Source organism: Denticeps clupeoides, chromosome 7, assembly GCF_900700375.1.
Source record: "Denticeps clupeoides chromosome 7, fDenClu1.1, whole genome shotgun sequence".
Taxonomy (NCBI): Eukaryota; Metazoa; Chordata; class Actinopteri; order Clupeiformes; family Denticipitidae; genus Denticeps; species Denticeps clupeoides.
This window is the reverse complement of record NC_041713.1, coordinates 21,348,232-21,360,867: the sequence shown is the minus strand read 5'-3', so window position 1 is coordinate 21,360,867 and position 12,636 is coordinate 21,348,232. Positions and strand designations below refer to the sequence as shown.

Sequence of the window (12,636 nt, the reverse complement as noted above, 5' to 3'; positions counted from 1 at the left end):
CTTTTAAAATCAATCACCTGAGTTTGGTAGAGTAAATAGATAATCATTTGAACTTATTCATTAATTGAATTATGTAATGAAAAAAGAAATATGTAATGACATATAACGTACTGTGTTCCTGTTGTGTAAGAGTTGTGTGGTGTCCTAAAAATATTTAAAGGGCTGTATTTTGACCAGGCAAGGGTAATGTGCTCTGCCACCTAACACAGGAACATGTAAAGGTGTCATGATCCGGTCCGGCAGGGGTTACTCCGGTTCCGGAGTTTGGACCGGAGTTTCATGTTTGTCCTGTGTAATGTTCCCTGATCGTGTTCACCTGGTGTATAATTGTATGAGTGTATAAAGCTATCCTGTTCGTGTCTGTTCGCTGTCGGGTCATGGTCTGGTGATGTTCCTTTGTCTTGTCAGTTATGTATTAAACCCCCGTTTTGAGACGTCGTGTGTATGCGTCCTCCTTCCTCGCCATGTCCAAACATTGTGACAAAAGGACATACCAGTGCATTGTGCAAAAAGGCAGAGCTCAGTGGAGTGCCGTAATATTTATATTTAAATAATAATAAAAAAAGATGTTTAGGTGAGTTACTCTTTTACATTGAGAAATTAGATAATTACTTGTAATTCTTTCTTTTGAGGACAACTTGGAATAAATAAACTTGAACAGGTGATGTCAACATTCAAAATGTTATTTGCATGTTTGACATCATCCTCCGTCATCACGCGATCAGAGCAGTGCTGATCCTTTTGCAGAATTACAGCATTATCGTAATATAATCACTGTTTAGGATATTGTACACAAACCCCCTGACTCTTTTTTTTTTATTTACTAGTATTTTATTTAGATTATTTAGGTCCACGACATGAGACCAAGTAAGACACACCTGACATTTTTAAAGGCTACTATTAACTACTACTTTTTGAAATAAGTAAAGTTCTTTGTTTGTGCCATTGTGAAGTACGGGCTCTAGAAGCATTCTGGGGTTAACATTTGTAACTACAGATAAGTCAAACGGTACTGAAATTACCAAATTGCATTGATTCAATTTTAATGCCCCCCTAAGTTATATGAACATTCATTAAAACATCCCATATTTTGTGCTGCCAGATGATAAAATTAGGAAAACGTGCTTGTCTGATAAAGCCCAAAGTGTCTCTTTGCTTTGGTAGCAGCACAGATTACCATATAAATCCTTAGTAATCACCAAGAACCACCCCAAACCAAGACCATCAAAACAACCAAATTATGAAGGGAATGTTTAAGACGTCTTATAACAAAAATAACAAGCATACACATGAGCTTCATCTTTAGTCATGAAATAGAGCGATATGTTCATTGGGGATGACAGTTGAGTAAACAGTTAAGGCTGCAATAACAAATCCCTCCTCTTAAGTAAGCTCAATAAAAACAGAATCTGTCCGAGATGCTCACAAGCTGAGGAGAGACATGGGAAGACGTGGGAAACTCATTAAGTGTAGACTCCAACATAGCCTTGCATACTCTGGAATCAAAGAAGAACTACGGCAACAAACCCCATCAGGGACACGCATCTGGCACTGAAATTATGAATGAATGATATTATTCAGAATATGAACTGTAGCTCACAGCTGCCGTGCTCGAGGAATAACCAGCCTTCCTATTTTAAATATTTCTTCATTCATGTTACATGAACTGTTTCTTCCATGTCAAGTGTTTTCATTTACGGCCTTTATTAGAGCGCCTTACCATCAGTAGTTACAGGGACAGTCCCCCGGGAGGCACTCAGGGTTAAGTGTCTTTCTCAGGGACACAATGGTAGTAAGTGGGATTCGAACCTGTGACCCTTGTGGTCTTCTACCACCCTGTACATTAACTGGACTACCAGAACAAACCATGAAAGTGCTATATACTATATTATATATTAATATAATATACTACTAATATATTATATACAGTACAGGCCAAAAGTACATAACTCCACACATGTTCATTCATAGTTTTGATGCCTTCAGTGAGAATCTACCAACATAAATGGTCATGAAAATAAAGAAAACACGTTGAATGAGAAGGTGTGTCCAGACTTTTGGCCTGTACTGTACATGCAGCTTTTCTTGGTGCAGTTTATTGTTTTCTTAATTGCAGTTACAACCCTGATAGTTCCACCCACGGAAGCTCTGCAGATTCACTGAATTCCCACCACAGGCCCACAACTGGACCCAGATGTGTTTAATTCCACTAAACAGCTCCGTGCCATTGATCTGTCTGTGTCAACAGCATCGGTAATGATCCGTAATACACCAGGCCCCTGGTTTAATCAACACACCCCGCAAACGTGGGCAGCAGTGGGGGAAAACGGTGAAACTTTCGCACAACAAGAAGCCAATAACAGTTGATGGGATTATTCACTGCCCACAGAGAGGTGTGTTGTAAACATGTCCGTAACAACCGACGCCTACCCAGCTCTCCCCCGTTCTGCCACTCTATACAAGCAGATAGATCAAGGTGTGGCGTGACACGTCAAGCGAAATCAAAGCTGGCATCAGAGCAATGCCGTGACCGCCGGCTACGGATACACCGTCTCACTGACACCGGGCAGCCCGACCCTCATGGTGCAATGCGGAGCGTAAGAGATCCCTCCTGACAGCTGTCATCTTGCCACGATCAGCACTCGGGGTGAGTGATAGGCTCACACAGATTCGCCGGGCATGCATGACGTGTGCTGATGGTTATTCGGACGCGGCTCCGGAAAGACTTGCCGTTTGCACCTCGCTTAGTCACATTCCCAAAATGCTCGACCCTCGACGAAAGCGCTTCGACCAGAGAGCAGTGCGTAAATTGGCGTCAGTTCGAGCCGACTTGGTACCTTGGCATCTTTTATCAGCTCTGTAAAGGTCGACCGCAGGCCTCCGGCTGAACTGGTGCTGCGCCCAACTACAATGCACCTTTTGTGGCCTTTTTTTCATGCCGTGGCGCTCAGGTCAAACCAGCAGAGCTCAGCTAAAACACCAACAGCTCCCCTGATTCATCACAAAAGCCCCCAGCAGAGCCCCAGTGCCGCAGTGGAATGCTCGTCCCCCAGAAAGGCAGAAAAAGGGGACGAAAAAAGAACTCACGTCCTCGTCCTTCTCCAGCTCCAGCCCCATGTCTGTCAGGTGGCCCTCGAACTCCTCGCGCCGGGAGCGCTTGTCGTCCTCGTGGCAGTCCATGCCGTGGCCTGGGGATCCGGCCTCAGGGTCTTCCGGGGACGGACGCGGGCCGGGAGCGGGAGCGGGGCCCCGGGCCCGGCGCAGGCTGCGGGCGAAGGCGTTGTCGGTGAGGAGGGAGGTGTGCCGGCGTGAGCGGGAGCTGCCGGGCTTCTTGACGGGATAGGTGAGCACATAGTCCACCCGCCGCTGGCCGTCCTGGAAGTACAGGCCGTGTCGGCATCGCGTGTTCTCCTCTGGCGTCAGCGAGTTCAGGATCTGCGGAGCCGGGGGAGGTTGGTGCATGAGAGTGGTCAGAGGGCAGGGTGTGTGTGTGTGTGTGTGTGTGTGTGTGTGATTGTGTGTGAGAGAGGGACTATAGAGGGGTCAAGGCACTAAAGGTGACCTGGACCCAACTCTACCCCCTTTCATGCAGAACTAACAACATCAGGTCGCTCAGAACATTTTCAATGACGAGGTTCATCATGGATTCACTGGAATACAAGGAGACGGTGCTGGTGACACCGTGAAATCGGGCAGGTATAATTCGAATCGATCACATGTTCTGACTAGTAACCCTTTTCCTTTGGCTGAATTTTTGGTTTGTAATGCAGTGGTAGGAAAATATCCTTCTCCAGAGACACGCATGTATTACATAAATGCACCATAGCCACAAAGCGCAATTCAGAACAGTCCATTCTGGGAACGCACTGGGAACGCGCTAGGGTGGTAGTAGCCTAGTGGGTAACACACTCGCCTATGAACCAGAAGACCCGGGTTTGAATCCCACTTACTACCATTGTGTCCCTGAGCAAGACACTTAACCCTAAATTGCTCCAGGGGGGACTGTCCCTGTAACTACTGATTGTAAGTCGCTCTGGATGAGGGCGTCTGATAAATGCTGTAAATGTAAATGTAAATATGGAATGGACATGAGGGTTTTCAGCGATGAGGGAAAAGAGAACGTTGTAGCATACAAAGCAGATATTACCTGAATCCGTGCACGCAGTCTAACTTGGTTGGGAAGAAATAATATTGTCTACTCCTGCGATCAACGTTGAAAATCAACAGAGCAAGACATTTAACCCTGACTGTCTCCAGGGGGACGGTCCCTGTAAGTCACTCTGGACAAGCGCCGCGAGTGTAAAAGGTAAAGTGTGAGTGGCATGCCAGATATGTGTGAGTTGGCAACCCTGGATAGGTGCAAGTAACCCCTTAACCCTTGACCTTCAAATGAAGGTGTGTTCCTCATGGCAGCCGTTCCGATCGCACAATCCGATCGAATGGCAGACACAGTGTGTGCACTTTTGTACAAAGACACTTTACGAATGATATATACACTCAGGGCCTTATCTGGAGGCAGAACGCATCATTAACCATAACCCCTTGCAGCACCGAGCCCAGCGTACTTAACAAGACAACAAAGCAAAGTGCAGCATGCCTGTGTCCAGCCACAGGTCGTGTGTCGGGGAATGTGTTTATACTGCACGAAGGTCCATGTCTGATAAAGCCTGCAGAGAAAATGCCTGGACAGGCTTGCTAAATGGCACATCACCGCGGCATGCCTTAAATCGCTCCGCGTTATCAGGAGGAACAATATTTTGAAATGCCTGATGTGTTTGCGCAGCTCAGCGCCAACTGATTTGCTATTTTTAATGGTCCACAGCGCTGTTGAACAATTGTGCCTCTCAGGGGCTGAGGGCCTCAGGTTCTGGATGCGACTCATGCGCCGAGGTGCACGTTAGCGCCTTTCGGCCACCATGGCTGGTGAGCGCAGGTAATCTGTGTAAAATGTAAATGCAAACCATGCTTTAAAAATATTCTGCAGAACATTAATCCAGTTGATTAAAACGGTGTTTATTTAGGCAGCACCGCATCCATGTTCCCATGCCGAGAGCATAACCAGGTGACACTTCACTCACATGAAACTTGCCATGGAACACCACGTCCCTTAGGAAATGTTTGGACGTAGACGCTAGACTACAATCTGGTGAGGTTCCAGCGCTTTCTGGTGCCGTCCCAGCCATCTTCCATTCCTGCAAGAGAACTGCTGTAGAGCGTTGCTATTAAAGACCCCTCCCTCCCTCTCCCTCTCTCTCTCTCTCTCTCTCTCTCTCAGCAGCAGTAAACCAAGTTTAACGTCCCACTACAGGACTGTCCTGTTACTTGAGAAGAGTCAGGGCAGCCAGCAGCTAATATTAGACGAAGTCTTGCTCTGAGTGCTCCAGTGGGCGGCAGTGTCTTCTTCCTGCCCCTAACTCACATGGCGGCCTTCACGAGACAAGTCTCCAGAAACGTTCTGTGGTGGGGTCGGGGTGAAGGGGTGAGACAAATAAGCGATGGCACACCTCGACCGGAGCTGGCAGCCAGCAGCAGCCTATGCTGACCGGGCATGGCGCCACTGCTGAAGGTGGCCTACAGCCACCAAACAGAGAGGGGTAGCTGCGTGTGTGGCCACATCCATCAGGGGGCCAGCTAAGGTTAATAAAAAAATAAATACTGGAGGTCTGTAGCAAGTCTGCAGGTTGGGTCCTTTCCTGATTAGAGAGGAGAATATAAAACAACTTCCAACATCACCCTGCGGTGAGAAAAGGAAGGATGCGTTACTCTCCGCATTACATAAGTCCCCAAACCGCACCCAGAGACTCTTTTATTTTTAGACGCTCACACACACACACACAAAAAAAAAAAAAAATAGTCCTCTGATAAACAAAACAACAGCAACCCCCTAAACTCCTGACCGACCCCACTGGAAAACATGTGTCCCTCGGTTCACCAGCAGGAAGATGGAGCAAAGTTCACGAATTCGAGCGTCCGTCAGAACTAAGAACAGATGAAGATGACTAAAGTCATGCATGTCCCCCTTTCCCTCGGTAGCAGCACACGGAAAATATTCTACGCAGCTTTACATGTTTTGGGGATGTTGGAAAAATACCAGCAATCCATTTTTTTTTTATCAAGGTAGCTTATTCTGATTCGGATTATCAAACGTTCTGTTGTTCAAAATATAACAAAGTTTTATTTATAACATACAAATATAAATAGAGAATGCATATATAAATTTTTATTTTTTTTCTATGTTATCAGAATTGATGGTTTCAGAACAAACACATTTCTAACATATAAGCAGATGCCTGCAGATGAAAATATTGGAGCTCAGAGAAGCAGATGAGGATAAGAGCAATATTTTACGTGGAATGCACCTTATTCTGCCCCCAGGCTGCCCGGAAGGTCACTTACTATGGAATCCTGCTGGACGTATCCAATGTCTTCGATGCCCTTTATATCAATGATCTCCACTGGTTTGTCAGTGCCAGGGACGGGGCTGTACCTCTCATTCTTCCTCATGGCAGGTGAGAAGGTCCTCCGCGGTGACTGGGCGGGACGTCTACCTGGACCAGATTTAGGGATGAGAGAGACCTCATCAATTTACTAATAACAGCAGCCCTCCCTACCGACTGTCTACGAACGGCGGTCCTTCCAATAGTCTGCTCCGGTTTGTAATGAAAATCGGACGGGTGTCGGCTGTTTAGACGTGGCCGCCCCGCCGCCGGATGTGCGCCTGCATCCCGCCCAGCTGGACTCCATCACCGCCCTGCCTGTGACTTGGGGCTTAACTTCTGTGCGTCTTCACCCCCCGGCTCGCTTTAAAACGCTGGGCGCTCTTCCAGTTGCCTGTTGTGCAGCTTAAATAAGCAAGCTGAAAGATTGCGAGAGTCTCCGTGGGAATCTGTGCTTTTTTTAAGTAAAACGGGGGGGGGGTTTAAGGAAGATCAGTCTAATATTAGAGCATTTCGATTTCAGTAACAAAAACATCCCTTAAAACTGTTTCATGGGTAGATGCCCAATCGAATTAAAAAAATCGAGTTCATTTCTCCTTTTTATGTGGTTGAGCTTCTCTAAACATTACTAATCGCAAACTCCAGAAGATATTGCACCATGCTGGATGATTATGAATGATTAAAGATCACCAAATAGAAGCTGCGTTTTGTGATTTGTTTTTCATTCAAGCGATACATCAGATTTACAGCACAAGCTGATAAATAGCTGACGGGCAGCTTTTCAGTCATATGAATGATATGACCGTCCATATCACCATGATATGAATGATATGTCCATATCACCATGATTTGAATGATATGTCCATATCACCATGATTTGAATGATATGACCGGTCATATCACCATGATATGAATGATATGTCCATATCACCATGATATGAATGATATGTCCATATCACCATGATTTGAATGATATGACCGGTCATATCACCATGATATGAATGATATGTCCATATCACCATGATATGAATGATATGTCCATATCACCATGATTTGAATGATATGACCGGTCATATCACCATGATATGAATGATATGTCCATATCACCATGATATGAATGATATGTCCATATTACCATGATATGAATGATATGTCCATATCACCATGATATGAATGATATGTCCATATCACCATGATATAAATGATATGACCGTCCATATCACCATGAAATGAATGATATGTCCATATCACCATGATTTGAATGATATGACCGGTCATATCACCATGATATGAATGATATGTCCATATCACCATGATATGAATGATATGTCCATATCACCATGATATGAATGATATGACCGGTCATATCACCATGATATGAATGATATGTCCATATTACCATGATATGAATGATATGACCTGTCATATCACCATGATATGAATGATATGTCCATATTACCATGATATGAATTATATGTCCATATCACCATGATATGAATGATATGTCCATATTACCATGATATGAATGATATGTCCATATCACCATGATATAAATGATATGACCGTCCATATCACCATGATATGAATGATATGTCCATGAATTTGAACATAAGGTGAACTTGTGCTCCTGCATTAACAATGACAACCGTCCTTCATTAATATATATATATATTTTCGTGATATGAGCCCTGGTCTACTATGCCTGTCTTATAGCATCTTATTAAATTAATAACCACCAGAGTTAAAGATGTTCAACATGTATGTGTCTAAAACAGGCTGGCAAGGCGAAGCGGTGTGAGTGACCTTCCCAAAGTGACCCCCTCACCGAGTGACACAGACAGGTGAAGAGTCCCAATGTGTTAGTCAGGCAGCAGGGTTAAAGGAATGGGCTTCCCCCAAAAGTAATACACACACACACACACACACACACACACACACACACAGTTCCCGGACTGAACGCGGAATGTGAAGAGCTGCTGGTCCTGCGTGACGCAGGTGACCCCCGGGAAAGGTGCGCGACTCCAACAGCTCACCAAACTCTAACACAACAACCACAACAACCACAACAAAAGAAGGAAAAGACCGGGGACATGGTGACCGAACAGTTTCAGCCGGAACTTATTTAAAGAGTAAAATCTGCTCATACTTACAGGATGTCGCGCGCGGGGTCGCGGGAGCGCGCAGGTCGCAGCTCCTGGCAGCCGGGGACGCGCGCGGCGCGAGCTCCTACGCGTCCGGTGTGGGAGTGGGGACCAGCCTCCCTGTCCTGTCCTGTCCTGTCCTGTCCAGTCCCCCTTCTCCCCTCCCGCTGCACCCTGGGAAGATGGAGGCGCGTGCGCGAGAAGCGCGCGCCACGACAACAGGTGCTCCAGCCGCACAAGATTAATAAAGGGACCCCCGACCCCCCCCTCTACCAGCCTTCATTAAACATGGGGTGCGCAGCCATGGCAACAGTCTGGGTAGTGAGGACAGAGAACTGATGCCCCGCATCAAGTGACAGGTGGAATAGGAAATGTGGTGAAAGTGATGAGGGCAGAACGAGCAAGTCAAGTTAAAACATCTCGAGCCTGTCAGGCAGTAAATGAGTTCAAAATGAGTAGAATTAGTGTGATTTCTAGTGCAGGTATAAGACAAGTTGAAAAGATGCAATAATAACTCTTGTTTTGCTTTAAAAATACATTTATCTAACGATGCTACAGTTGAGATATTTGAGGCACGCAGCTCTCATTAGTATATTGTTGCTATATTATCATTACTATTATTATTATTATTACTATTATTATTATTAGTAGTAGTATTAGTAGTATTTTAGGCACTGAATTGTTGGATGATTGATTATTATTGATAATTGTTACGTCCTGGATAAGTATAATATTAAAATATGTAAATATTTACATTATTAAATATGAAATACAAAAATTGTAAAGCAAAAATAATGTTTTCCTGTCTAATTTTATTTGATAACAGATTCCATAAGCCAAAATGGCGGAATGTGGAAAGTAATTACAGAAAATGTTGTTGTTTTTTAATTATTGAATCAAACCATCATGACCTTTCAGAGTTGATGAGAACTCATTAGCTATAATTAAAGATTATAATACTATATTTAAAGATCTTGCAGTGTATGATAATGCTTGAAAATGTACATTTGGCTGCAATATCAGCTGTGAATATTCTGGTGGGTGGCGGTGGGGACGATAACTATGATGATTGTGCGAGGTTGGGTGTCCCATGCAGATTTTATCAGTGCCAAACATAATGAACAGTAACTTTTGATCAGATATTTCATAGGTTCCCTTTCCCAAAACACGTTTACTTAATTTTCTTAATGAACTTAATTTACTTAATTTCAGTATCATTTGGAATAAATCAGATTTCTTATTACTTGAAGTCAAATCCATCATGTTAAATTCTACAGCAAATGTAGTGTTTTTTGATCAGGTAACTCCTGAAGACTGGTATTCAGTATTTATTATTTTATTTCAAGTTCAAGTTGCACTACATACGTGTTACGTGACCGTACATAGTGAAACAAAACAACCTGGCGCTACATGTAACATTTAAACAGAGTGACACACTGACATAAAGTGCAAACAGGGGACTCAGGCAGTGCAGGGGTGAAATTGAACAAAAAAACCATGCAGACAACAAATTTACATAAATGTAGAACTTTCCTACCCTTGAGAATCTGAACATTGTTTTGCATTTTCTGTATCTGTTGGTCAGTCTTTGCCGACCATGTGATATCTGTTACCACATGAACTTCTCTTTTTCACATTCACAGGCGATGACTGGAGACTTTCCTCCAATTTTGAAGATGACGTTGGTCTGAGAGACAAAACAAAGATGACTTTTTAAAGACTTCCGCCCCTGTGTCTAGTAACCCAATGGGCGATGATTAACATACAAAGCGTGGGAAGGTCGGTCAGTTTCCCATCAGCCTTAGCAGCATCTCAATATGAAGCTGCTCTCCCAGAAGAGCCACTTCCTGCCGTAATAAACAACACCTCATTGTGTCCCGGCCTCAGGGGGATTTCATGCAGTTTATATTCCACTTTCTAACTTCACTTTCTGGGTGTGATTTCTTAGTGTAAGGGGTGTTGGTGTGGCTGGTGTGTTTTTATTTTATATGAGAACGATCTGCAATGTATCATGCATTTCTTTTCTAACTCGTTTTTTTTCTGGGCAATAAGAATGGTGCGGCCTTGAGCAGCTCGTCCGCTTGCAGATGTTATTAATAAGCATGTGCAACTTTTCTCCTCCCTTTATGATCTTCAGTTGGCTCTCACACGAATAAAAAAACTAAGCTTAACTGGAGGGCAGTTAAAACAAACACAGGAAGTGCTCACTTACAGCACATGGAATCATGTCTTCCCTACACAGCTCCCTCACTCACAGACTGCCACTGCAGAGCCGGCCGCCGACCTCTCGGGCCCCTGGGAGCCCACAGCTGGGAGTGGATGCAGGAAGCGACGTTCGCGCCGTCCCCCAGAGACCAGGGCCAATGGCCTCTAAGCAGAGGCCATCTTAAGCGTTTCTCACCTACGGTCAGGACACGTGACACGTGACCAAACGCTTCAGCTTCATCCGAAAAGACGTGCAGAGAAACTGTGAAACGGGCTGCAGAGCGTTTCAAGCTTCATTGTATTTTGCAAAGCTGTAAAACTCTAAAGAGATGCAGGGCAATCAGTTCAGGTCCAATTCAGGTCCAACTGCTGCACCTATACTGGCAATTCTCCTGAATGCATCTGTTTTCTTGTGCGTGTGTGTGTGTGTGTGTGTGTGTCTATGTGTGTAATTCATTTGTTGATTTTTTTTCACACACTTTGAGTCTGTGAGCGTGTCTCGTCAGAGTGGGAAGGACAGGGCCTTCCTGTTTAAGGAGTGCAGTGACACCCAGTGGCAGATGAAATTCGAGCCCAGTCTTCCACACATTCTGAAAAAGATTATTTGAATGTAAATGACAATTCACTCACTGGTAATACAACATAAATCAGTATTTCACACATATTGACAATATATGTTATTTTTTACTTCCATGCCAAATTAAATAAAAATAATCATTTATTTGTCACAACCATGCGGGCATGACGAAGCAGGTGAATGGAGAGGAGGATGGAGAGGTGACGAGGAGACAAGGAAGGAAGGACGCAATCGCTGACATCACGAAACCGGGGTTTAATAGGTGAAGCACAAGACAGGGGAGACATCTGAGACACTGGTGAACATGGAACATAACTTCAAAGTCCTGACAGTGAACAGAAACGAACAGGGCAGCTTTATACATTTTATACAGGTGAAAACGATTAGGGAACATTTCACAGGACAACAGTGAAACTCCGGTCCGGAGTAACCCCTTTCGGACCGGATCATGACAATATTCATATTATCATCCACCTTCAGCACCTGCTGAGAATATAGTTTGGAACAGTTTGTTCATGCAAATGAAAAAGTAGGATACACAAAGCAACCACGAGCTGTAATAAAACTAAAATAACACATGTGGTCACTGGAGGGCGATATTTCACAAGAAGACTTCAGTTTCTTTTACATTTCTAAGTTGAAAAGGCTCACAATTCAGACGGAAGTGAGATCAATTATAAAGTTCCTATGTATGGGATCAATTTTCCATTTTTCACATTTTGTGTTTAATGTGAACCAATTTTAAACAACTTTAAACCATTAGCAGCTGAAAGGTCTCACCACAGCATGAAACCATGCAATGGGAGAAGAGATTTATTCACTGATAATAAACCAGCATTAGATCACACTCTGCTGCAGGGTCATCTTTGCTATAGTGGTGGCCGGAAGTTTGCCGGATCAAATCCCGAACCACCAAGGTGCCACTGAGCAAAGCACCGTCCCCACACACTGCTCCCCAGGCGCCGGTCATGGTGCCTACTGCTCACCAAGGGGAGAGGACACATTTCGTTGTCACCAAGTGCTGTGTTTCACATTGCCAATCACTTCCCTCTCACTCTTCTTGGACAGCACCCTCTCTGTCTGTGGGGAGTTTCTAGTTCACAGTAGTCTTTAGCCTTGTACTTACTTTTAATTGTTTGAAGTGACAATCCTGGAATCTGCAGTTTTTTTAGTAATGGCTCCAAGAAACCAACCTGATTTTTGTTAGAGAATTCCATGAAGTAGCCTGTGATTCTGAATGGTCATAACAACAAGTGCTTTCAAACATGATGCACAG

General features: G+C 44.3%; 1 protein-coding gene across 4 annotated transcripts in view; it reads right to left on the bottom strand.

The window, feature by feature from the left end:
* The window catches only part of LOC114794508 (anoctamin-1-like), a 32,635-nt gene extending 23,942 nt beyond the window's left edge, over positions 1–8,693 (bottom strand). For 2 of the 4 annotated variants that reach the window (XM_028987105.1, XM_028987106.1), the window contains exons 1-2: positions 6,397–6,816; positions 3,088–3,435 (exon numbers count right to left, since the gene is read on the bottom strand). In XM_028987105.1, coding sequence (XP_028842938.1) covers positions 3,088–3,435; positions 6,397–6,504 — 456 coding nt within the window. In that variant the 5' untranslated portion in view covers positions 6,505–6,816. Of the gene's footprint in view, positions 1–3,087; positions 3,436–5,078; positions 5,193–6,396; positions 6,817–8,587 lie in introns of those variants that run through there. The other 2 variants (XM_028987103.1, XM_028987104.1) reach the window with 2 other exon arrangements.
* Positions 8,694–12,636: the final 3,943 nt, after the last annotated feature.